Genomic DNA, 27,102 nt, shown 5'->3' on the forward strand with positions numbered 1-27,102 from the left:
TTAGCTGATGATCAATAAAATGCAGCTCATATCTGTTGCTTTCGGTGACGTGCACTGACGTGAATCTGCATAGCGCGGGAAGTGAATATCGGATTTATATCCGTTTTGCAAAAACACATTTATGTGACCAGGTGTAAATGGAATCGTTTTGATAAATCAGATAGCTATCCGATCTGAGAAAACGCATCAAGTGGCCAGGTGTAAACAGCCCCTATGAGCAGAATGGAAATCCGAACCGCTGAAGACGCAGTGGCTGAGTTTGTTTTCGAAGGGAATATTCCCCACGAGCAACGTCAATGCTCTCACGTCAATGCTCTCTTTGCGCGAATCATTTCTCACACCAGACTGCTTTATAAACGAGGAGGTATGAAGCTGGTTTTGCTAAGAAGCTGCTCATGAAAAAAGGATCGGTACCAACTATTCGTGTTCCTGCTGAAGCTCTAGAACAACTGAAGTGAGTGTAACGTTGTATTAACCTTTATATTAATATTTATATCTTTGCAAATTGCTAGCTGCACGCTTCACAATGAATGCGTCTAAGGTTTACACTCAGGGTACATTACGGCATGTTTTATTTGTACAACGTTCTCAATATAATTCATAATCCCAAGTTTGCCAGCGAGTTATTCTTTTTCAGTTTCAAAGATATTTTATTCAGTTTCAATTGATATTTTCATTGATTTCTTGAAAAGTTACGTTCATTTTTATCGGCACAAAAATAATTCCATAAACAGCGGGTCGACATTAGATGCATTCCATTCAGTTGCCGAGCACCTTACCAGTTCATACACCAACAGCTTACAGCTACACACTTGAGATCAGCTCCTAATGACTCTAATGAAGCTGCGTCTTAATTTATTGCAGGGGGATCTTGCTGTAAGGTTTGGTGTTTCTCAGTCCATTGTAAGCAAGGTGATTTCGCGTTGGCTTGACATCATGGAGGAGAAGTGTTTCCAAACACAACATGTAGGGCTGCACAATATATCAAAATATAACAAATGAAAATATATCGCAATATGCATAACTTTTTTAGCTTTAATAAGAATCAGTGTATATATATATACACTCACCGGCCACTTTATTAGGTACCCCATGCTAGTAACGGGTTGGACCCCCTTTTGCCTTCAGAACGGCCTCAATTCTTCGTGGCATAGATTCAACAAGGTGCTGGAAGCATTCCTCAGGGAGTTTGGTCCATATTGACATGATGGCATCACACAGTTGCCGCAGATTTGTCGGCTGCACATCCATGATGCGAATCTCCCGTTCCACCACATCCCAAAGATGCTCTATTGGGTTGGGATCTGGTGACTGTGGAGGCCATTTTAGTACAGTGAACTCATTGTCATGTTCAAGAAACCAATTTGAAATGATTAGAGCTTTGTGACATGGTGGAAGTAGCCATCAGAGGATGGGTACATGGTGGCCATAAAGGGATGGACATGGTCAGAAACAATGCTCAGGTAGGCCGTGGCATTTAAACGATGCCCAATTGGCACTAAGGGGCCTAAAGTGTGCCAGGAAAACATCCCCCACACCATTACACCACCACCACCAGCCTGCACAGTGGTAACAAGGCATGATGGTTCCATGTTCTCATTCTGTTTACGCCAAATTCTGACTCTAACATCTGAATGTCTCAACAGAAATCGAGACTCATCAGACCAGGCAACATTTTTCCAGTCTTCAACTGTTCAATTTTGGTGAGCTCTTGCAAATTGTAGCCTCTTTTTCCTATTTGTAGTGGAGATGAGTGGTACCCGGTGGAGTCTTCTGCTGTTGTAGCCCATCCGCCTCAAGGTTGTGCGTGTTGTGGCTTCACAAATCTGCCGTGCAAAGGCAAAAGACCGTAACTTCGTTTTTGGTCGAAAATGAGTTATTGATATTTTTGGCACATTCAAGACCTCCTTTATCATGTGGATAAGTATCTTGAGTCAATTCCGTTGTTTTTTCGAGAAAATAATGGTTTGTCTTAACCGTAACTTCCAAAAGCCCATGAGAAACCAAGGCAGAACACCGTAACACCAGTTACGGCTCTTTGGCTTAGTTTTGGAACGCTCATATTGAGTTACGGTACTCTGCCTTTGTTTAGCCGCGCGTCAATATGAAGTTACGGTGCTGGCGTTCTATCAAATAATGCTACCTATCAGATTATACGGTGTTCTGCCTTTGTTTTACTCTCTATTAAAATTGAAATTACGATGTAGCCTGTGTACTTACAGCTACCATCCGTCCGTGTAACTTATGATGTCCTCAGAGCTTTGTCCTGCACTAATGCGGTCAGAACATTTAGTAGCCTAGGCTATGCTCTAACCCGCTCCATCGACAAACGTGCGATATCGATCGCGACGGATATGCAGAGTTGACAGAAAAATGTTACACATGCCGAAGCAGGTCAATACAACAACTAAAGCCCCGCCTCACCCAGTTCGGGTACCGGACCTAGTTGAAACCATCATGCATCTAGCTGGCAGACTGCCAAAACTTCGCCGGCGCCTTCAGCTCCGCCCTGAACACGGTCGAGCCGACGCGGGACTAATATATCACAGAGTGATAATAATATTGGCGCATACAGCATAATGAAGCAAGAAGTGCTGGTGCATACAACATCAGAACAGCTGTTAAAAGCATGCATACAAAACACAGCGTCCGGAATAAATCCGCGGAACGAGCCAAGTGCACGCACTATAATAGGGCAGACAGCTGAAACCACCAACGCATACTGAAAAGACGCAGAACACAGAAGGTTGTGCTTTAAATGCATTAGTCGTCTAAGTAGTCCAGAACGCGCTCCCTACTGAGTCCTAAGGAATAAAGCACTGCATTGACTACTTTTCGTGAACGGATCGTGACACCTTCGAACACGAATCTCGGTAAACAATCGCCTGTGAAATATGCGTCTTTCAGATTCACCGCTATAAACCAGTCTCCGGGTCGAATGAGCGCGAGGATCTGTTTTATCGTGATCATTACATTACATTATAACGCGTGTTTAGCAAGTCTTATGCCACTCGGTAGGCTACCACTTGAAGATATTTAGTCTTTACCGATTTGGAGGTATTTTGTCATGTCTAATGTATTAATAGGGCCACCAGAACGGAACCAAAACACAATAACTAGAAGGCTAGGTAATTGTAAGTCATACAAAATAAATGCCATGACCACTAGATTTTAAACAGGTTTTACTATAATGATTTTGTTAATGGTGATCAGCAACCAAATATTGATAATGTGGAAGTTATGCCTTTTGCCTTGGCATGACTTCTCACTTTTTGCTGACAATACAAAGGCAGAGTACAGTAACTTTAAAATAGTGGTCAAAAGTCAAGTTTGAGCTCAAAATTATGTTATGTAGATAATTTTCATTACTTAAACATCTAATTGCCAGATTTTCAGTGTCCTACCTATAATTAATTTGGCGGGACAACTAAAAATCTTTAAAGTCATTTTTCTCAGTTCCACACTCTAGCGAGTTAAGGTCTTTTGCCTTTGTAGGGCAGAAATGCTTTGCTGCATACCTCGGTTGTAACGAGTGGTTATTTCAGTCACTGTTGCCCTTCTATCAGCTCGAACCAGTCTGGCCATTCTCCTCTGACCTCTGGCATCAACAAGGCATTTCCGCCCACAGAACTGCCGCTCACTGGATGTTTTTTCTTTTTCGGACCATTCTCTGTAAACCCTAGAGATGGTTGTGCGTGAAAATCCCAGTAGATTAGCAGTTTCTGAAATACTCAGACCAGCCCTTCTGGCACCAACAATCATGCCACGTTCAAAGTCACTCAAATCACCTTTCTTCCCCATACTGATGCTCGGTTTGAACTGCAGGAGATTGTCTTGACCATGTCTACATGCCTAAATGCACTGAGTTGCCGCCATGTGATTGGCTGCTTAGAAATTAAGTGTTAACGAGCAGTTGGACAGGTGTACCTAATAAAGTGGCCGGTGAGTGTATATATAGCCTATATATATATTTAATTCATACAGTGAAAACTAAGCAGTGTTTTATTTTTACATTTGATTATTCAGTTTCTGTTGTTAAATAGACCTAATGTAAGATAACCTGAACCCCTTAACCCCGTGGTTTACACTGATGTTAAAATAACACTTCTTATGCTACAGTAAAACACTGGTCTTCACTTTCACAAGTTGTAGGGATGTTTTCTTGTCACAAAAAAAAAAAGTGAAACACGTATGTAGGTTATATAATTGTAAATCTAATTTAAGTTAATTTGATACATTTTAAGCATAATCGTGTCGCATATTGAATATCGCATTGTTTAATGAGTTATCACATATCGCATTTTTCTTCAATATCGTGCACTTAATAACTTCGTCCAGGCGATGAAGTAATGGCAGACAGAGGCTTCACCATTACTGATCTCCTCTATGAAAGGAAGGTGAAACTTGTCCTTCTTGTAAACCTGTACAATGTGCCCAGATTTGACCTGTTATGAAGTTATTTTTACAAACCTTTACAATGTGCCCAGTTATGAAGTTATTTTTATAAACCTTTACAATGTGACCAGATTTGACCTGTTATGAAGTAATTTTTATAAACCTTTCCAATGTGACCAGATTTTACCTGTTATGAAGTTATTTTTACAAACCTTTACAATGTGCCCAGTTATGAAGTTATTTTTTACAAACCTTTACAATATGACCAGATTTTACCTGTTATGAAGTTATTTTTATAAACCTTTACAATGTGACCAGATTTTACCTGTCAGTCATTTATTATTAAACCTATGTGAGCTCTGTAGATTCCCTTTAAAACTTAAATGAATTAAGTCTTCTAGTTAGAACTGGCCACGTTAACAATGACGATGGATGAGACAATGTGAGACCAACTGATCGTCCTACGAAGTTTTCTCCGTGCTCCCAATTTAAAACATTTACGGTATTAACATTATTTGACATTTTGCTAAAGTTTTGTATAACTAAAAAACAATCTTCTATCGATTGAACTAGCTACCGGATGTGCCGTGCCAGTTTAGCGGAAGTCGGATGACAAAATGCGGAAGCGCAAAGTATTAAAAGTGGGCGGGGCGGAATAAGGTGAATAGGCAGTTTGTTTCTGAAACACATTTTCCCAAATTTGTTTAAACTGTCTTTATATACCAATCAGGGTTTCAGTTGTCCGGTAATTAGGCTACCGGGGGAAAAATAAAATGTCCGACAAAATTAAATCTCTCCGGTCAAATTGTCCGATGGCGCTCCGTGGCTATGGAGGATTGCATTGCATGTATCCAGTAGGGATGCTCATTTCGGTTAATTTTCCCGACCGACAACCGCCGCTCGTTAATCGATTATTAACCATTAACTGATAAGATTATAATATTGAATTGGCATTAAATAAAAATAACATTGTTGTTATGACCCGTTAAAAATACAAACATTTTTATTTATTTATCAAATGGGTTATTTTAACGTGCAAACAGCAGCATACAGAACATATCAACAACAGAACCTGGATTCAGATCAAATTTCCACGCACATGCAGCATTTCTGACAGTGACAACAGAGAAAAACAGAATAAAATAATACAAATAAAAATCATAAAATTGGCCAACACTAAATATATTTTTTAAACTTAAATAATTAACAAATTAAAATGACAAAAAGAAAACACTGAATCCGTTTGAACGAAGCTTTAAAAAAACGGCAATTTTTTTTCGTTAGACTAAGATTTTTCGTTAAATAAAAATAGCAGCCCTAGCTCAATCCACACCGAGATGTTTTTATCTCGATGTGGCGAGGACGCGCTTGGAAAAAACGAGCGCGTCGCTTCCATTATGAGCGCGCATACATTTGAAATAACGAAAAAGACGCGATATGTGAATAGGCCCTTACGCGGCTTATGCGCATTGCAAGTTGTGGAGAGACACTGGGAAGTTTTGATTTTAAAGGCCAATTTATACTTCTGCGTCGAGTATACGCCGTAGTGTACGGCGTAGGCTACGCACGTAGGCAACGCCGTCATGAGCATTTATACTTCTGCGTTTAGGTCTGCGTTGCTCTGCAGTACAGCGCCGAAACGCTAGTTGGCGGCGGAGGGTTTTAATGTTCCACTGTGTTTAGATTCCTCGCGGCAAGAAGAAGAAGATTCCTCGCGGCTGTTTTGAGTTTAGGTTACTACAAGCAATGCCGACTGAAAGAGAGCAGATCATGTTGGAGTTGGAGCTTATAGAGGTGGAAAAGGTAAATTTTTAGTTTTTTTAACAGTTTCGCTGTACTTAGAATTTAAAAATGGCGGGCGGTGCAGAAGAACACGCCGGAAATGCATAGAAGGAAACGCGATGCTACCAAGCCGACCAATCACAGATCTTGCGGTCCGCGTCGTCGCGACGTGTAGTTACATTTTTGAGGAGGTGCGCGTCAGGTTACGGCGAAGGGTACAGCGTATGGTACGCGTCTGTGCGTATGCTACGCCGTACCTACTGCGCGCACCCGACGCAGAAGTATAAATTGGCCTTAAGTCGGCAGCTGCACAATTCAGCACTGCAAAACAGCGTAAAAAGTAGCCTAAAATGACGCAAGACAATGCTATAGGCCTAGACTAGTCATTTGTTTGTTCCAGTTCAGTTTGACAAGGAGTCATTTCACGGTGGCCAATTTAAATGTTACTAGCTAAATGAGACATAGGCTACTGAGAGTGTATAATTAAGTTCGCTTGAGTAAAAACAATAGGTTACTATTCAGATATTTTATGTGGGGAAGGGGGATTGGTTTGTTAAACTATGAATGTGAAACCATAGTAAAAACAATTGGCGTTGATTGACGCCAATCGGACGTTCATGTTTTTTTCCGTCTATTTGAAAGTCAAGTCAAGTCATCTTCATTTATATAGCGCTTTTAACAATGGAGATTGTTTCAAAGCAGCTTTACAGAGATAAACATACAATTTACGGTAACAGAGATTGTTTTGGCTTTATAGCGATTTTTGAATAATGTTATTTCCAGCTAAAGTTGGTTTTGATTGATTCACTTCCCGCAAAATTATCATTTGTTATTACATTAGGGGCCACTAAGACGACGGCGTTCTCTCTAAACAGACTTTAAACGCGAACCTGTGACCTGATGGCGTTCACATGCGCATTCAAAATTGATTCTATAGTTAAATACTATGAGCATCTCATCTGTGCGCGCAGGTTTGTAATTTCCCAACAAACCATGCCTAAACAAACTACTTGTCTTGCCTATAAATTTGATAGAGAATTTTATTTTATCACTTCGAGGTACGCGAACCGGATTTCAACAACGCTTTATCTGTAGAGTGGGAAAGGGATCCTCCATAGGGAGAGGATAGTTGACACTTCAGCACTGCATTGTCATCGGGTCCAGGCGAATCTCCTTCGTCAGATCTGGATCCGGCCTGGATCCGGCAGGATGCGGGAAAAACCTCTGGATAAACAAAGACACTAAAGTTAGCGTAGATGCCATTCTTCTTATGATGTAGCGAGTACATCTGGATTTAAGGGAAGTGTTCCCAGTTCCGGCTGACCTAATCTATGCAGCCTAACATTGAATTATAGAAGTCTATAATGTATTATGTGTATGCTAGGCCAAAGAGATGTGTTTTTAGTCTAGCTTTGAACTGACAGAGTGTGTCTGCTTCCCGGACAATGGTAGGAAGACTATTCCAAAGTTTTGGTGCTAAATAGGAAAAGGATCTACCGCCAGCAGTCGATTTTGATATTCTAGGTATTATCAACTGGCCGGAATTTTGAGATCGCAATAGACGTGAAGGACTATAATGTTTTAAAAGCTCACTCAAGTACTGCGGAGCTAAGCCATTTAGTGCTTTGTAAGTAATCAACAATATTTTAAAATGTATACGATGTTTAATAGGCAGCCAATGCAGTGTTGACAGAACCGGGCTAATATGGTCATATTTCCTGGTTCTGGTAAGAACTCGAGCGGCTGCGTTTTGAACTAGCTGTAGTTTATTTATTAAGCGTGCAGGGCAACCACCCAGTAGAGCATTACAATAATCTAGCCTTGAGGTCATGAACGCATGAACTAATTGTTCTGCATTTGTTAATGAGAGCATATGGCCTAATTTAGATATGTTTTTAAGATGGAAAAATGCGGTTTTACAGATACTAGACACGTGACTTTCAAATGAGAGATTGGTATCAAAGAGCACACCCAGGTTCCTAACCGACGACGAAGACTTAACAGAGCAACCATCAAGTGTTAGACAGTATTCTAGGTTATTACGTGTGGAAGTTTTTTGTCCAATAATTAGAATCTCTGTTTTTTTCAGAATTTAGTAGTAGGAAATTACTAGTCATCCAATTTTTTATATCGGCTATGCATTCCGTTAATTTTGTGAATTGGTAAGTTTCGACGGGGCGTGAAGAAATATACAGCTGAGTATCATCGGCATAACAGTGAAAACTAATTCCATGTTCCCTAATGATATCTCCTAATGGTAGCATGTACAGAGTGAACAGCAACGGTCCTAGTACTGAGCCTTGTGGTACGCCATACTGAACTTGTGATCGATAAGACATCTCTTCATTTACTGCTACAAACTGATAACGGTCAGATAAGTATGATTTAAACCATGCTAGTGCAACTCCACTAATGCCAACATCATTTTCGAGTCTATTTAAAAGAATGTTGTGGTCAATAGTATCAAATGCAGCACTAAGATCAAGTAACACTAATAGAGAGATACAACCACGGTCGGATGATAAGAGCAAATCATTTGTGACTCTGATGAGAGCAGTCTCGGTACTATGGTACGGTCTGAATCCTGACTAAAAATCCTCGCAGATATCATTTCTTTCTAGAAAGGAGCACAGTTGTGAGGATAATGCTTTTTCTAATATCTTTGATAGAAAAGGCAGATTCGAGATCGGCCTGTAATTGACTAATTTTGTATGATCAAGTTGCGGTTTTTTAACAAGCGGTTTTATCATAGCCAGCTTAAAGGTTTTTGGTACGTATTCTAGAGACAAAGACGAATTAATGATAGTAAGAAGAGGATCTATGACCTCTGGAAGCATCTCTTTCAGTAGCTTAGTCGGTATAGGGTCTAACATACATGTTGTCGATTTAGATGATTTAACGAGTTTAGAAAATTCGTCCTCTCCTATGGCAACAAATAAATCAAATTTTTCCTCAGGGACACTACAATGCACTCCCTGATGCGATACTGTGGTAGACGGTTGCATAGTTATAATTTTGTCCCTGATATTATCAATCTTATAAGTAAAGAAGTTCATAAAGTCATCACTGCCGTGTTGCTTTGACACTTCTGAGCTTGAAGCTTTCTTTTTCGTTAGTTTAGCTACTGTTTCAAATAAATACCTAGGATTATATTTATTTTCTTCTAATAGTGTTGAAAAATAAGCAGATCTAGCAGCTTTTAAAGCCTCTCTGTAAGCAATCGAGCTCTCTTTCCATGAAATCCGAAATACCTCTAGTTTAGTTTTCTTCCAGTTGCGCTCCATTTTTCTGGCTGCTCTCTTAAGGGCCTGGGTGTGCTCGTTGTACCACGGTGTTGGACTATTTTCTTTAATCTTCTTTAAGCGCAATGGAGCAACTGCGTCTAAAGTGCTGGAAAAGAGAGAGTTAAAAGTTTCTGTTGCAATATCGAGTTCATCTAAGCTATCTGGGATGCTGAGATGATGAAACTGTTTAGGAAGATTATTGATAAAGCAATCTTTAGTGGCAGAAGTTATAGGTCTAACTGTTATGAGGTTGCAGGATAGACGAACCCAAAAGCAGACTGATTGCTCTACACACAATTTATTGAGGACAAAACAGAAAACAAAAACCCACGAGGGGGCAAAACAGGACAGAAGGGGCAGTACAACTAGACTAAGACAGGAAATAAACTAGGACTAGATACTGACTGATAAAGACAAGATGAAGAAAACAAACAACTACATAAACTCACAATTCTTAATACAATATTCAGACAAAGTACTCACAGGACTCTCACAAAGAATATCACGCACAGGTTGACAATGTACCGACACAGGACAGCAAACACAAGGGGATTAAATAGGGAGACTCTAATGACAAAGACAGGTGAAGCTGACTAGACAAGGACAGGTGAAACTGACTAGACAATAATGACGAGACAAGGATAACAAGGGGGCGGGGTAACATAACGAGACAACACAAGCACATGGCTCAAAACACAAGACCATGTGCTTGCACACAAAACATGGGTCTGTCATGATCCTGCCTCAAGACTAGAGAAATGAAATGACAAGAGGGCAGAATCATGACAGAACCCCCACCTTAAGGAGCGGCTACCAGACGCTCCAAAAGAGGACATCAAACACGAGACATGACAGACTGGGAAACAGACACAAACCAACAAAACATGACAAATAAAAGCAACGGCATACAAGAATATACAATAATGGGGTTGGGATGCATCAATAAAAATAACAAACAAGGGAGGGGGGGCGGGGGAACAAGAAAGTTCATGGGTGGTAGACCAGGGAGGGTGGGAGGGCTGGGGGTCTTGGGTTTACGGGATGAGGGCTTGGGACGAGGATTCCGGGCGGACTTGGGTGGAGGCACTCGAGGAGAAGCCATTGGGGAACCAGACTGAGACAGGGTGACACGTGGAGAAACGCTGGGGGAACTTGACTGGGACAAGGAAGGAGACAGCACAGGACAGGAGACAGGGTGAGAAGTAATCGACTCAGATGTAGTGCTCATAAAAAACTCAGAAGCGCTCTCCTGTGCAGTACTCTCAGGAGCTGGAGCAGCGAGCTCGGAAACAGCTCTCTCGGAAGATAGCTCAGGAAACGTTCTCTCAGCAGCGGGTGCTGGGACCGCCTTCACAGCGGCGGGCTCTGTGACTGCAGCGGGCACTGTGACTGCAGCGGGCTCTGTGACTGCAGCGGGCTCTGTGTCTGCAGCGGGCTCTGTGTCTGCAGCGGGCTCTGTGTCTGCAGCGGGCTCTGTGACTGCAGCGGGCTCTGTGACTGCAGCGGGCTCTGTGACTGCAGCGGGCTCTGTGACTGCAGCGGGCTCTGTGACTGCAGCGGGCTCTGTGACTGCAGCGGGCTCTGTGACTGCAGCGGGCTCTGTGACTGCAGCGGGCTCTGTGACTGCAGCGGGCTCTGTGACTGCAGCGGGCTCTGTGTCTGCAGCGGGCTCTGTGACTGCAGCGGGCTCTGTGACTGCAGCGGGCTCTGTGTCTGCAGCGGGCTCTGTGACTGCAGCGGGCTCTGTGACTGCAGCGGGCTCTGTGACTGCAGCGGGCTCTGTGACTGCAGCGGGCTCTGTGACTGCAGCGGGCTCTGTGACTGCAGCGGGCTCTGTGACTGCAGCGGGCTCTGTGACTGCAGCGGGCTCTGTGACTGCAGCGGGCTCTGTGTCTGCAGCGGGCTCTGTGACTGCAGCGGGCTCTGTGACTGCAGCGGGCGAAGAACGGGAGGCTCCCCTCTTCCTCCTCTTTCTCCTAGGTCGAGAAGCTGAGACGGGTTGGGGAAGCTCAGCGGAAACCACCGCAGGTACAGCAGGCTCTGCGGAGGAGGACTCTGACGCCGACTCCCACGACAGCCGTCTTCCTCGTTTACCACGAAGATCAAAAGGGGTGGACGGAGCTCTAGGAGTCATGGAAGAGTCCACCGGGCTTCCAAACATCGCGACCCCTATCCGGAGACCCTCAGGGATAACCGGCAGTCGAGCAGAAGGTGAAGACGATGACTCATAACGACCACCGCCCCTACTGCGGCCTCCACGGGTCCCACGAAATATGGCCAGACGGGTTCCCTCAAACGAACGTCCTAACATACTCTTGGCCCGTTCTTCTGTTAGCTAGTTATGGTCGGTACATTCTGTTATGAGGTTGCAGGATAGACGAACCCAAAAGCAGACTGATTGCTCTACACACAATTTATTGAGGACAAAACAGAAAACAAAAACCCACGAGGGGGCAAAACAGGACAGAAGGGGCAGTACAACTAGACTAAGACAGGAAATAAACTAGGACTAGATCCTGACTGATAAAGACAAGATGAAGAAAACAAACAACTACATAAACTCACAATTCTTAATACAATATTCAGACAAAGTACTCACAGGACTCTCACAAAGAATATCACGCACAGGTTGACAATGTACCGACACAGGACAGCAAACACAAGGGGATTAAATAGGGAGACACTAATGACAAAGACAGGTGAAGCTGACTAGACAAGGACAGGTGAAACTGACTAGACAATAATGACGAGACAAGGATAACAAGGGGGCGGGGTAACATAACGAGACAACACAAGCACATGGCTCAAAACACAAGACCATGTGCTTGCACACAAAACATGGGTCTGTCATGATCCTGCCTCAAGACTAGAGAAATGAAATGACAAGAGGGCAGAATCATGACACTAACGTATTTATAACACGGAGTCGGCTTTGCAGCCTTGGCTAAATGTAATTTACATGAGACTAGATAATGATCTGAGATGTCATCGCTCTGCTGCAGAATTTCAACGGCATCAATATCTATTCCATGTGATAATATTAGATCTAGAGTATGATTACGACAATGAGTAGGTCCCGACACGTGTTGTCTAACTCCAATTGAGTTTACAATATCTTTAAATGCCAATCACAATGCATCTTTTTCATTATCTACATGTATATTAAAATCACCAACAATTAGTACTTTATCTGCAGCCAATACTAATTCTGATAGAAAGTCCGCAAATTCTTTGATAAAATCTTTATGGTGCCCTGGTGGCCTGTACACAGTAGTCAGCAGAATTCTCAAATGTGATTTATTGTTTACACTATATATTTTTACATTAAGAACCAACACTTCAAAAGAAGTTTATTTAAAACTAGATTTCTTAGTGGTTTTGAAAATATTACTATGAATTACAGCAACACCTCCCCCTTTGCCTTTCAGACGAGGTTCATGTTTATAACTGTAATCTTGTGGGATTGACTCATTTAAAGTAATATAATCGTTTGGTTTTAGCCAGGTTTCTGTCAAACACAGCACATCTAGATTATAATCTGAAATCATATCATTAACTATGAGTGATTTTGGAGTAAGGGATCGAATGTTCAGCAACCCAAGCTTTATCACTTGCTCATCTGTATTATATCTGTTTTTTATTTGTTGAACATCAATTAAATTTTTAACCTGACGTTTTTTGGATTTCCAAATTCGGGGAACAGACACAGTCTCTATATGATGATATCTAGGTGAAAGAGGCTCTATGTGATGGGATTTATGTGACCTTGGTGACGTGAGGCCGCTAGCAGACGGTCGGTTTAGCCAGTCTGTCTGCTTCCTGACCTGAGCCCCAGATTGTCATGTTTTAGCTCTAAGACTATGAGCCAAATTACTAGAGAGAAGAGCAGCACCAGCCCAGGAGGGATGAATACCATCTCTTTTCAACAGGTCAGGCTTGCCCCAAAAACTTTTCCAATTGTCTATGAATTCTACATTATTTTGCGGACACCACTCAGACAGCCAGCGATTCAGTGAGGCCAATCTACTAACTATCTCATCACTCCTGCGAACAGAAAGAGGGCCAGAGCAAATTACAGTGCCTGACATCATACTTGCGAGTTCACACACCTCTTTAATATTAATTTTGGTGATCTCTGACTGGCGGAGTCGAACATCATTAGTGCCGACATGAATAATGATCTTAGAGAATTTACGATTAGCATTAGCCAGCACTTTTAAATTTGCTTTGATGTCAGGCGCTCTGGCTCCCGGCAAACATGTGACTATGGTGGCTGGTGTCTCTATTTTCACGTTCCGTGTGATCGAATCACCAATTACCAGGGCACAATCAACAGAATTCTCAGTGGGTGTTTCACTGAGTGGGGCAAATCGATTTGCCCCACTCAGTGAAACACGTGTGACACATCAAATAGTTATGGGAATCGGAACGGAAGAGTGGTTCTTTGATCCGCGACTAGAACGATCTCTGACAGTCACTCATCTGCCCTGCTGCACAGGCTCTACTTCAGCCGGAACCGAATCATGTAAAGAGTTCACTATGCTAGGCGCATCCAAAACACTATCTAAAGATCTAGCATTCTTACCATCCTCAATTAAAGTTTGGATGCGTGTCTCTAGTTCTGAAATCTTCTCCGTCAGCCTGACTGTCTCCTTGCATTTATCACATATAAATCCTATATTGCCATCGGAGAAGGCTATACTAAACATATGACATGTGACACAGGTGACAATAACAGGACAAGACATTACTCACCGTGTTTGTTGACTGATTCTTACTTACCTGGACTTATGAACTCAAAGGCGCGGGCGCGGGAGAGAAAATAAATAAATAAATCGCACGGGGTGCGCGTTAACAGGCTAACGTTAGCGAGTTAGCGTGCTGTGTTAACAATAACGGAAGCTAGAGATGTAAGGTTAATCTCAGATGTTGGGTAAGCTGTATTTAGTAGTATAAACAACTAGAAATGATAGTAAATGATAAATGATGGCTCAAAACAGAAAGAAATACGAGGCTTAGGTGGAGCTTCCAACCTCGAAGCAAACAAACACACAGCAGGCAGCGAGGCAGACAGGAGCAATCGATCCAAAGTTAGGCTAATAATCATGTTGCATTCAATACGGCCTGATTATTTCATTTTTTAAGTATAGCCTGCCTCCAGTTTTCCTCAACTTGACTAATTAAGAGGCGATATTTGACCGGCATATCATCAAAATGTCCGTAAAACGAAAACTCTGCCGGTCACTTTGCACCATTTTTTTCTAGCGGAAACTCTGATATCAATACATATCTAAAATGCGAAAATCTGCGATAAACACAGCTACTCTTTCCATTCGGAACGAATGCAATGATTGGCTGGGCAACTGTCCCTCGTAACCATGGCTACCACCCCTGCTGCTACAGGAGCTGCCCACATGCGCGCGCCTGGTTGACTCGCTCATTTCGAAAGAGGAGAGGCACGTACCGGCCGGAAGCTAGGAAGTTTCACAATTACGGCAGAAAAAGAGCAGTCAAAATTCCCAGTACCGCCTGTACCAGCGCAGGCAAACAAGGCAAAAAAAGGTGATGTCACTCCATGCATTGCGCTCCTCTCTGCTCGGCGCTGGTAAACGCGTCCTCCAGCTGAGCAGCCGGCATCACGCGTTCATGTGTTTTGGGGGCGTAGCTTTGGAAGGAGTCCAGAGGGAAGGGGGTGGGAGTTTCTCTGTTGGATACTTTTAAAATCCAGCAGTTTTCTGCTAGTTTCTCAAACTTAGCTACCCTGCCTTTAAGGTCTGCGTGGAGGACGTGAGCCGAGTTTTCAAAAAACAGAAGACCAGGCGCAGACGGTGTTTCACCTGCCTGCATAAAAGTCTGCACTGCTGACCAACTGGCCCCAATGTTCACACAGATCTTCAACAGATCACTGGAGCAGTGTGAAGTTCCCTGTTGCTTCAAATGCTCCACTATCATTCCAGTCCACCACAAAAAACGAAATCACTTAATGACTATAGATAGACCTGTCGCTCTTACGTCTGTGGTCATGACGTCATTTAAGAGACTGGTGTTGGACTACCTGAAGGACATCACTGGACCCTTGCTGGATCCTCTTCAGTTTGCCTGCAGAGCAAACAGGTCAGTGGATGAAGCAGGCAACATGGGACTGCATTATATCCTGCAACATCTTAAAAGATCTGGGACTTACGCAAGGATTTTATTTGTGGACTTTAGTTTGGCTTTCAATGCCATCAGACTAGATCTTCTATCATAAAATCTGACCCAGCTTTTCATGCCAATCCCAATCTGTCAGTGGATCACCAGCTTTCTGACAGATAGGCAGCAGATAGTGAGTGAGACTGGGAAAACTTCCACTATCAGCACTGGTGCTCCTCAGGGTTGCGTCCTCTCCCCACTGCTCTTCTCACTGAACACAAATGACTGCACCTCTAAAGATCCCTCAGTCAAGCTTCACAGTCATCGGCATTATCCAGGATGGTAAAGAGTCTGCATACAGACAAGAGGTTGAACAACTGGCTGTCTGGTGCAGTCATAACAACCTGGAGCTGAACACACTCAAAACAGTGGAGATGTTCGTGGACTTGAGGAGAAACACCCCAGCATTATCCCCACTCACCCTCATGAGCAGCACTGAGGCAGCAGTGGAGTCATTCAGGTTCCTGGCCAACACCATCTCTCAGGACCTGAAGTGGGACACTCACATTGACTCCATTGTGAAAAAGGCCCAGCAGAGGTTGAACTTCCTTCACCAGCTGAGCCACTGACACCATTCTACTCAGCCGTCAATGAGTCTGTCCTGTGCTCATCTATAACTGTCTGTTGTGGTTCAGCCGCCAAATCAGACATCAGGAGACTACAACGGACAGTCAGGACGGTTGAGAGGATTATTGGTGCCTCGCTGCCCACCCTCCAGGACCAGTACTCTTCCAGAGTGAGGAAAAGGGCTAATCACTTTGGACCCCACACGCCCAGCCCACTCTCTCTTTAAACTTGTGTCCTCTGGCTGGCGCTACAAGGCAGAAGCACAAGAACAGTTTTCCCCCTCAGGCTATAGTCGGTCCGAACAGTTAAAACCCTCATAACTACACATTGTCTATCATAAATGTCCATTTGTACAAAACAAATAGGCTATATTCTTTGTTTCTTTTACTGTACTACATTCCATTATTTACATTTTGTTTTCTTTATAATATTGTGTTATGTTTAATTTTTATTGTAGAACTATGTATATCTGCACTATGTCTGTACTTTCCTTCAGCACTGTAAGCTTGTGTCACCAAGACAAATCCCTTGTGTATGTAAACTAAACATTTTGCAATAAAGCTCTTTCTGATTCTAATTCTGAAAGTGGAATTTTGGCAAAATTATTACATTGCTGCCCTCTGGTGGACCACACAGGCCAAGTCTCATCCTATTTAAATATATATTTAGGTAAATTAGACATGAACAAGATGTTAGTTTGATAGAAAAAATGTATCTGTCAGTAAATAATTCAACCACCCACTAGACCATATAGTGATCCCACGGTTTTACATCAAGGCCTGTATTTAGTATTCAATAACTTGGGCGGCCCCAGTCACAGGATGAAGTGGGGTAAGTTCTATGCCAATATTCACAAACACCACAATGCGTAAAATGAGAAAAAAGTATGCCAAACCTTGTGCCGTCTCCGGCTGTGGGTGAAAGCCTCTCGTCTGTCGCTCGTAGGCTACATCCTTCTGGAGGATCCCAAAAACTAGGCCGTTCGTTTTTAACAAGGACCCTGGTTATGTGACGTCAGTATGATTTGATAGCGACACATTTGATTGAGGATTGTTTTAATAAATATGTCGCAATGTAATGAGCTTTGCAAAGAGGTCGTTATTGAAGAATGGAGCAGTTGACGGCAAACCAGAAGTTCATCAAAACCAGCGCGGCATAGCGAGCAAACTCTCTTCACGTGTGTTAGACAGGAATCTTAAAAAGGCGCCACAACATTTTTTTTTTTTTTTTTTTTTCATACAGACGCCAAAGTTGTCAACGAAAATTAAACACTCTATTATTAATGGCAGACCAGTGGTTGTCGAATCGATGCCACTGTAAAGAAACACTACCCAGATAGCACAAGTCTATTTGATGTGATATTTACATCTGGAAGACGTATTTTTAAGAGTGTTTGCTCATCTGCAAGACGTCTATAGGACGTTTCCTGTCAGATGTCAAATAGACGTTTAGAAGATGTCAGTTTAACATGCATTCTAAATCATTACATCTTAAAGACATCTTCTAAACGTCTATTTGACATCTGACAGGAAACGTCCTATAGACGTCTTGCAGATGAGCAAACACTCATATACGTCTTCCAGAAGTAAATATCACATCAAATAGACTTGTGCTATCTGGGTACTTGCTTTGCTTATTGACTGAACACGTGATTACACATGCGCATGGCATCACCGTTTTCACAAATTTAGCATTTTTGTAGTTTACCGGTACACAGAAATGTTTAGCATTTTGAGTATTTCAAAAACTTGCACTTTGAATTGTGTTTTTTGAAAGTTTGTGTTTTCAAGCCCCCAAAACACCGTTATCGTGTAAATGAACGGCCAAAACGCATAAAAAGATTTCCGTTTTTAGTTGAAACTGGTCTCCTGTAAATTGATTTTGTTGTCCTATCATTTACAACCAACCAACAAGCAACAACTCATAGTTCATGGCTGGGATAACATCCTGTTTTGACTTGCTCCTCAGATTACAGAGGTAAAAAGGGACTTTCTTACTTTGAATGAACTAATGAACTATTCTTAGAAGCCATAACTTTTACATCAATCAAAAAATAAAATTTGCCAGGATAATGACACCACCACATATGATGTTTACTCTCCAATTTTATTGACAAATCTCAAGTAATTTCAACATTGTGAACCACTTTTACAAGGTCACTTTCCTGTATTGTGAAAATAAAACCATCAGAGCTTATAAACACTGTAAACCGATTTGAAACCTATAAGATGGGTGTGAACAGACTGAGATGTGAGTTAAGAGTCTGATGAGGAGTCTTTGACGTCTGTGCTCTCCGTGGCCTCGCTGACCTCACTCATTTCTTTACTCTCTCCTCCGCTGTCTCCATCTCCATCCTGCACCGTCAGCTTCTCCACCAGGCCGGTCACAGATGTGTCCTGAGATGCCGGAGCCTCTGAGCCCCACAGGCGAACACCTGGTTTCTGCAACTGCACAACAGGAAGAGTTGGTGTTTACCATAGCGGGGGCCAAGTCAAAAACTTTTTTTATACAAGTAAACATGTCTCTACCAGGGTCAGCCACTGATTATAGGAAGGCGTACTGGTAAATGTAATGTGTTAAATGTGTTTTTAAGAGAGTGAAACTACCATTAGCTTTTTACTTTTTGAAGGTGAACCCAATTTAACCCTGTATAATTTTCAATTTAAAATCTGTGGAAGGTGCGACTCAATCGCAATGACCAAATGTAGGCGTGTAATTTCATCAACTGCATTTTAGTCCATTTCCCACCTACAATAATTGAGCAACTTACAGTAATTAGCTATCAGAGATAAAAATATATGTTTTTGAATAGGCATTCAAAAACCACTTCAAATGACTGAGTAGAAAGGAGCCCCCATCTGAGTTCAGCAAAGATACAGCAGCCATGACTAACGTTACAGTCCTAATCAAACAGTTGGAAAAATCCAGGTGGAGGGAAATGGAGTATGTGTGGGCCGTTTCCAGAAGATTTAAAGTGAAAATGTGCCCGTGTTATTCTTCCACATATGTTCAGTGGGTGTAGGGTCAGGTTACAATTTGGGAAATTTAAATTGAGGGGAAAAAAACATTATGAAGCTGTATTTGGCATCACATAATTATGTATAACTGCACCGCCACATACCTCATCTGCCATCTGTGTGAGATTCCTCTTCATGGCATAAGCATCTTCTCCATCGGCATAATATTTGGGCTCTACTTCACTAATCCTGCAACACAGTATGAACAGGGATGAAAACATTTTGCATTACTATGATACAACGCAGTATCAGTACATATCCTGAAAAAAATGCACTTAAAGGTGCAGTAAATGATTTCAGAGAAACACTGTTGCTATTTGAAATCAAACCAAACAAACACACCCTACCTTTTTTGCTCCACCACCAAAACGCATGAACACAATGCAAGAGTGGATGTCTCTTTATCATAGCTGAAGCGAAGCAAAATAATGCTTCATGAAAAATAAAACGAAGATGACGAACGAACGACAAGGACAAACAAAAAATAACCATACAGTACACAAGAGTAAATATAAGTAAGAGTTTGTTGTCAATCGCCATTAGCTCCTGTTACTAGAGCTAACATTACAACAACAGCATATCTTGGTTCTGTTGAACGGACTCAAAACCAATGTTACTCGCCAATGGAGCAGAAACCTCTGTTTTCAGGCCTTCCCGCTTCGGTCTCTCTTGCACTGGAAAGCTATTCTAATATTAAAGCAGGTCCTGAAGCTCTTGCCTGATCATAAACCTCCTTTTCCAGTGGTATTCCTCTTGAGATTTCTCTTTTGTAATGTCTCTCATCCATCTCTCTTTCTACAGTCTTTCTCCAAATCTTCCTCTTGCTCGCTCTCTCTCCTCCCCCTTCATGAGTAGACACGCCCCCTACTGCTGATTGGCTCACTCTATCTCCTCCCCCTTCATGAGTGGACACACTCCCTACTACTGATTGGCTCAATCTCTCTCCTCCCCCATCATGAGTGGACACACCCCCTACTGCTGATTGGCTCAATCTCTCTCCTCCCCCATCATGAGTGGACACACCCCCTACTGCTGATTGGCTCACTCTCTCTCCTCCCCCATCATGAGTGGACACACCCCCTACTGCTGATTGGCTCACTCTCTCTCCTCCCCCATCATGAGTGGACACACTCCCTACTGCTGATTGGCTCAATCTCTCTCATCCCCCATCATGAGTGGACACGCCCCCTACTGCTGATTGGCTCACTCTATCTCCTCCCCCTTCATGAGTGGACACACTCCCTACTGCTGATTGGCTCAATCTCTCTCCTCCCCCATCATGAGTGGACACGCCCCCTACTGCTGATTGGCTCACTCTCTCTCCTCCCCCATCAAGAGTGGACACGCCCCCTACTGCTGATTGGCTCAATCTCTCTCATCCCCCATCATGAGTGGACACGCCCCCTACTGCTGATTGGCTCACTCTATCTCCTCCCCCTTCATGAGTGGACACACTCCCTACTGCTGATTGGCTCACTCTATCTCCTCCCCCTTCATGAGTGGACACACTCCCTACTGCTGATTGGCTCACTCTCTCCTCCCCCATCATGAGTGGACACGCCCCCTACTGCTGATTGGCTCAATCTCTCTCCTCCCCCATCACGAGTGGACACGCCCCCTACTGCTGATTGGCTCACTCTCTCTCCTCCCCCATCATGAGTGGACACACTCCCTACTGCTGATTGGCTCAATCTCTCTCCTCCCCTATCATGAGTGGACACACTCCCTACTGCTGATTGGCTCACTCTCTCCTCCCCCATCATGAGTGGACACGCCCCCTACTGCTGATTGGCTCAATCCCTCTCCTACCCCATTATGAGTGGACACGCCCCCTACTACTGATTTGCTCACTCTCTCTCCTCCCCCATCATGAGTGGACACGCTCCCTACTGCTGATTGGCTCACTCTCTCTCCTCCCCCTTCATGAGTGGACACACTCCCTACTGCTGATTGGCTCACTCTCTCTCCTACCCCATCATGAGTGGACACCCCCCCTACTGCTGATTGGCTCACTCTCTCTCCTCCCCCTTCATGAGTGGACACACTCCCTACTGCTGATTGGCTCACTCTCTCTCCTCCCCCATCATGAGTGGACATGCCCCCTACTGCTGATTGGCTCAATCTCCTTCCTCCCCCATCATGAGTGGACACGCCCCCTACTGCTGATTGGCTCACTCTCTCTCCTCCCCCATCATGAGTGGACATGCCCCCTACTGCTGATTGGCTCAATCTCCTTCCTCCCCCATCATGAGTGGACACGCCCCCTACTGCTGATTGGCTCACTCTCTCTCCTCCCCCATCATAAGTGGACACGCCCCCTACTGCTGATTGGCTCACTCTCTCTCCTCCCCCATCATGAGTGGACACGCCCCCTACTGCTGATTGGCTACAGGTGTGTTGTGCCGCTCGGTCCGATCCACTTTCAACAGAAAAATCGCTTCTCAGAGAAATCGCTTACTGCACCTTTGATGTGCCTGCAATTTAGTTCATTTTCAAACAATAACTGGTGTTATGACTGAAACGGAGCTAGTTTCTCAGGCTGCCCTGGAAATATGTTTATTCTAGCGCCGTCTACTTAACACACTAATTCAATATAACAGTAGATTTAATCTATCAGTTAATTAAGCTGGTCTCAAGACATGTTGTTGAAGTTGAATTAATTTAGTTTTAATAAACTGAGAGTCAGAATTTATTCATAATACAAATATAATAAAATGGGGCGGGGGGGGGGATAAGTGATACTCACTGAAACTTAAGTGTGTTGGAGTACAAGTGAAGAGCGGCCCGGTTACTGAAATACAAACAAAAGCAACAAGGTTAGGAAAATCCCTCCCACAAATCCCAGATGTCAGAGAGTGAAGGCGCTGGTAGATCCTACCTCTTCCTGACATGCAAAGAGACATATTTGGCATTAAAGTTCTCAATCATGGCTCTGCTGGCTTGATCCATCAGTTTTTGAGCCAGTCCAAGACGCCTGTGAGAGCGTTTAACGGCCTGTATTAACACACACAGCAGTGCGTTTATTTATACACATGCAGACAGAATGAAAGACAATATCAGTACAGATGATACAAAATAACAGCCAATGTTTTCAAACACTAACCAGTGATGTAATGTGTCCATGAGGCACATCATCAGGATCCTCCTCCCTTTGGAATTTAAGACACATAGTTAACATAAAATAATACTTATCTTATATCATTAAAATGTTTGGTCACAATTTATATTAGATGTCTTTGACTACTATGTACTTACAAGGTACAATGTACTTATTGTGCTGATCTATTGCAAAACGCTTGTGCTGCTATTGAGGTGGGATACAGGTGAGGTTAGGACAGGTTTGGTAGTATGGGTTGGTTTAACGGTGAGAAAGGGTCAACAGTGTAATTATAGATGTACTTATATTTTCACCTGCATGTAATTAATTTCTGTAATTACAACGTAAAAACGTGTACACAATAAGTGCATTGTATCAAATGATCAATTTAAATGTGTGACCATAGTAGGGTTAATTCACCCAAAAATAAAAATCCCATAATTTACTCACCCTCAAGCCGTCCTAGGTGTAAAAGACTATGTTCTTTCAAACGAACACAATCGGAGTCATATTAAATAATATCCAGCCTCTTCCAAGCTTTATAATGGCAGTGAATGGTGCCTTCAATTTTGAAACCCCCAAAAAAGCACATGCCCTCCATCATAAAAGTAATCCATACTGCTCCAGTGGATTAATAAATGCCTTCTGAAGTGAAGCTTTTTAAAAAAATAAATAAAAAAAATCCATATTTATAACTATAAACTACACTCACCTAAAGGTTTATTAGGAACACCATACTAATACTGTGTTTGACCCCCTTTTGCCTTCAGAAGTGTCTTAATTCTACGTGGCATTGATTCAACAAGGTGCTGAAAGCATTCTTTAGAAATGTTGGCCCATATTGATAGGATAGCATCTTGCAGTTGATGGAGATTTGTGGGATGCACATCCAGGGCACGAAGCTCCCATTCCACCACATCCCAAAGATGCTCTATTGGGTTGAGATCTGGTGACTGTGGGGGCCATTTTAGTACAGTGAACTCATTGTCATGTTCAAGAAACCAATTTGAAATGATTCGAGCTTTGTGACATGGTGCATTATCCTGCTGGAAGTAGCCATCAGAGGATGGGTACATGGTGGCCATTAAGGGATGGACATGGTCAGAAACAATGCTCAGGTAGGCCGTGGCATTTAAACGATGCCCAATTGGCACTAAGGGGCCTAAAGTGTGCCAAGAAAACATCCCCCACACCATTACACCACCACCACCAGCCTGCACAGTGGTAACAAGGCATGATGGATCCATGTTCTCATTCTGTTTACGCCAAATTCTGACTCTAACATCTGAATGTCTCAACAGAAATCGAGACTCATCAGACCAGGCAAAATTTTTCCAGTCTTCAACTGTCCAATTTTGGTGAGCTCTTGCAAATTGTAGCCTCTTTTTCCTATTTGTAGTGGAGATGAGTGGTACCCGGTGGGGTCTTCTGCTGTTGTAGCCCATCCGCCTCAAGGTTGTGCGTGTTGTGGCTTCACAAATGCTTTGCTGCATACCTCGGTTGTAACGAGTGGTTATTTCAGTCAAAGTTGTTCTTCTATCAGCTTGAATCAGTCGGCCCATTCTCCTCTGACCTCTAGCATCAACAAGGCATTTTCGCCCACAGGACTGCCGCATACTGGATGTTTTTCCCTTTTCACACCATTCTTTGTAAACCCTAGAAATGGTTGTGCGTGAAAATCCCAGTAACTGAGCAGATTGTGAAATACTCAGACCGGCCCGTCTCGCACCAACAACCATGCCACGCTCAAAATTGCTTAAATCACCTTTCTTTCCCATTCTGACATTCAGTTTGGAGTTCAGGAGATTGTCTTGACCAGGACCACACCCCTAAATGCATTGAAGCAACTGCCATGTGATTGGTTGATTAGATAATTGCATTAATGAGAAATTGAACAGGTGTTCCTAATAATCCTTTAGGTGAGTGTATAATCACCGGCTTCCGTACGGAGTAATAACGTCCATACGCGAGTCTGGTTCCGGCGCAAGAGTGACCTCTGACCCGACGCATGGGATTTTGACAAACTCGGTGGAGGATAGAGCAAAACAAAACACCTCTCTTGCATCTAAATTCTAAAACGAGAATTTTTAAAGAGAAATGTGGGAGGAGCGTAAGTTTCTTTCCCAGCCCCATAGACCAATTTGGAGTAGACGTCACAGTTATGTCACTTGAAGCTGCGCGCGCATAGTGGTGGCAGAAATATAGCGGTAACAACAACAACAACAACAACAACGGGCAAAATCCACAGAATAAGAGAAAAATTGGAATCAGAATGCAAAAAATACGGTCTTCATTTTTATAGAAACCCTTTGAAGCGAAACGCAGACGTTTATGTTGCAAGTCACAGACTGGACTGATGAAACCTGCAATGATTAGTCTACTTTTAAAGCATACTATTTGATGCACACAGTAAGTCTACGTAATATTCACATATGCAGTTCATAGGGGACATACATACATAGCAGTTACAGCATGAAATAATATTTAAACCCATTACATTTTACATAACTTTTAAACATAGCCTATAACATTTTTATCTCACAATTCTTGACTTTTTCATGCATTTGCGTTTTTATATATCCCAGTTCGGACTTTATAACTCAATAACAATTCTGAGGGGAAAAAGTCAGAATTGCGGGATATAAACTCGCAATTCTGAGGGGGAAAAATAAGACAGAACTGTGAGATACAAACTCGAAATTAACTTTTTTTTATCCTTTTATTCCATGGCTTTCACAGATTGCTACTGCAGAAGTGGCATTTTCTGCCACCAGGTAGGCTCCGCCCACAAAAAAACGTCATCACTGTTAGCAAACACTAAATAGGTCTATTTGAACCGTGAGAGGTATCTACGCTTAGGCTACTCCTGCATCGGGTCAGAGGTCACTCTTCCACCGGAACTAGACTCACGTACGGCTGTAACCAGAAGCCAGAGATTATAGTTTATAAAGTTATAAATATGGATATTGGATAAATATGGATAATCCATATATTATTATGGATTACTTTTATGATGGAGGGATCTCAGTGAAATCTCAGTTACTTCTATTATAAAGCTTGGAAGAGCCAGGATATTTTTTAACATAACTCGGATTATGTTCGGCTGAAGAATGTCATACACACGTAGGATGGCTTGAGGGTGAGTCAATTATGAGATCATTTTCATTTTTGGCTAAATTAATCCTTTAAAGACACTTAATATAAAGTGGGACAGAATGTTTTATTTCATTATAATTATTTTTATTACATTATAATTATTTACGGACATATGCAACATCTCACACTTCCGCCCTTTCAACATTTAACAACAAGAAAATCAACACTTACATTTTTGCCAAAACATATCCAACTATCTTCCCGTTCTCATCCTCTGCTATGTATGATAGCTGGAAAACAAGCACAGCAGTTCACCGTAAGATGATTCAACTCACATTTATTTGTTTAGCGTGATTAACAAAACATATCGAAGAAGCTTAACAGAAAGGCATGTTTCAAAGATTACAATCCAGAAGCCAGAGGTGAAAATCAGTGCCAGTCACAGACCTGTGGCCAGGACAGGCCGTGGTAGAAGTAGTACTTCATCTGATAGTTCTCTGGAAGACACAGCAGGTTGCAGTGCTGCATGTTCATCAAATCCTCTGGCTGGAAACATGTAAAAGAGAAAATCAATCAGTCAAGCTATTCACTATTGTATCCTGCAATTGTACTGAATCATTTACACAAAGTAAATTAGCAAAAAAAAAAAAACTGCACGATTAATTGTAATATTCAGAGAGAGGCTGGGAAGAAGTCATAAATAACTAAATTATGTCTGTTTTTGGTGCAGGAGCTCATGGAATAGAAATGAAACAGAAGTACAGAACGCGGCCCCTTTAAAAGTAGCAAAGAGTGTGCATGCAATGTGCATCACAATAAAACCGAATGAACACAAAAGGTGGATAAAATAAAAAGACAAGCAACTAACACTGAATATCTGCACTTGATGCCTCGTTGTGCTTGTGCTATGTCGCCCAAAACGGGGTTTGAGACACAGCTGAGCTACTGTCTGATGACTGAACTAATGTCTGCTTCTCCTTTCATTTACTCACCCGTGCGTTGCGTATATTCATTTTGACCGCTGGGCTGCTTGATAATATGTATTACTTGATATAATTAGAGCTGTCAAATTGACACAAACGCTCTTCAACAGAAGCGAATAAACAGGCAGATGGACACAGTTACACCTCTACAACCATGTTGCCCATGACCGGAAGACGGATGTTCGGAGAGCAAAGTCCTTCCGGTGATAACTATGATAAAAGTCCTTTAAAAAAAAGTTCAAACCCATTGGAAATTAAGTTACACGAAACCAAGGTTTATAGAGAAAGAAAGAACGCATTTGTGGAAGTAAATTTGGTAACACTTTATTTTACAGTGTCCTTCTTACATATGTTACATGTACTTACCATAGTAATAACAGTAAATTATACACAAAAAAAAACATGCACCTAACCTCAACCAATATTACTCAATACTTAAATATATAATTACACGGTAACAATGACACCTTAAAATAAAGTCTAACCGAATATTTATATGCTGGTTTATTTGTTGTTAACCAATTATTTATATTTATAATCCTATTTATGAATAAAATCAGAGTACAGCACTTTTTGAGCAAAAGTCCATGCGTTACACCCTGATGGATTTCAAAGCCCATACTAATTTTTGATAAATTAATTTCCTCTACATTTCCAGTCATTCATGTTTACTGTGTATGTTTTTTTGC

At 42.4% G+C, this 27,102-nt stretch overlaps 1 protein-coding gene across 1 annotated transcript; it reads right to left on the reverse strand.

Annotated features, from left to right (window-relative positions):
• Positions 1 to 18,307: 18,307 nt before the first annotated feature.
• On the reverse strand, positions 18,308 to 26,579 carry naa10 (N-alpha-acetyltransferase 10, NatA catalytic subuni). The gene is made up of 8 exons (XM_056235324.1): positions 26,423 to 26,579; positions 25,878 to 25,976; positions 25,662 to 25,720; positions 22,341 to 22,386; positions 22,116 to 22,231; positions 21,984 to 22,028; positions 19,342 to 19,426; positions 18,308 to 18,667 (listed from the first exon to the last, which is right to left on the reverse strand). The coding sequence occupies exons 1-8, from the start codon at positions 26,441 to 26,443 to the stop codon at positions 18,476 to 18,478; spliced, it is 663 nt and encodes a 220-aa protein (XP_056091299.1). The 5' UTR covers positions 26,444 to 26,579; the 3' UTR covers positions 18,308 to 18,475.
• Positions 26,580 to 27,102: the final 523 nt, after the last annotated feature.

The sequence above is a fragment of the Rhinichthys klamathensis genome, unplaced genomic scaffold, assembly GCF_029890125.1.
Source record: "Rhinichthys klamathensis goyatoka isolate OS25496 unplaced genomic scaffold, OSU_Roscu_1.1 h1tg000419l_1, whole genome shotgun sequence".
NCBI lineage: Eukaryota > Metazoa > Chordata > Actinopteri > Cypriniformes > Leuciscidae > Rhinichthys > Rhinichthys klamathensis.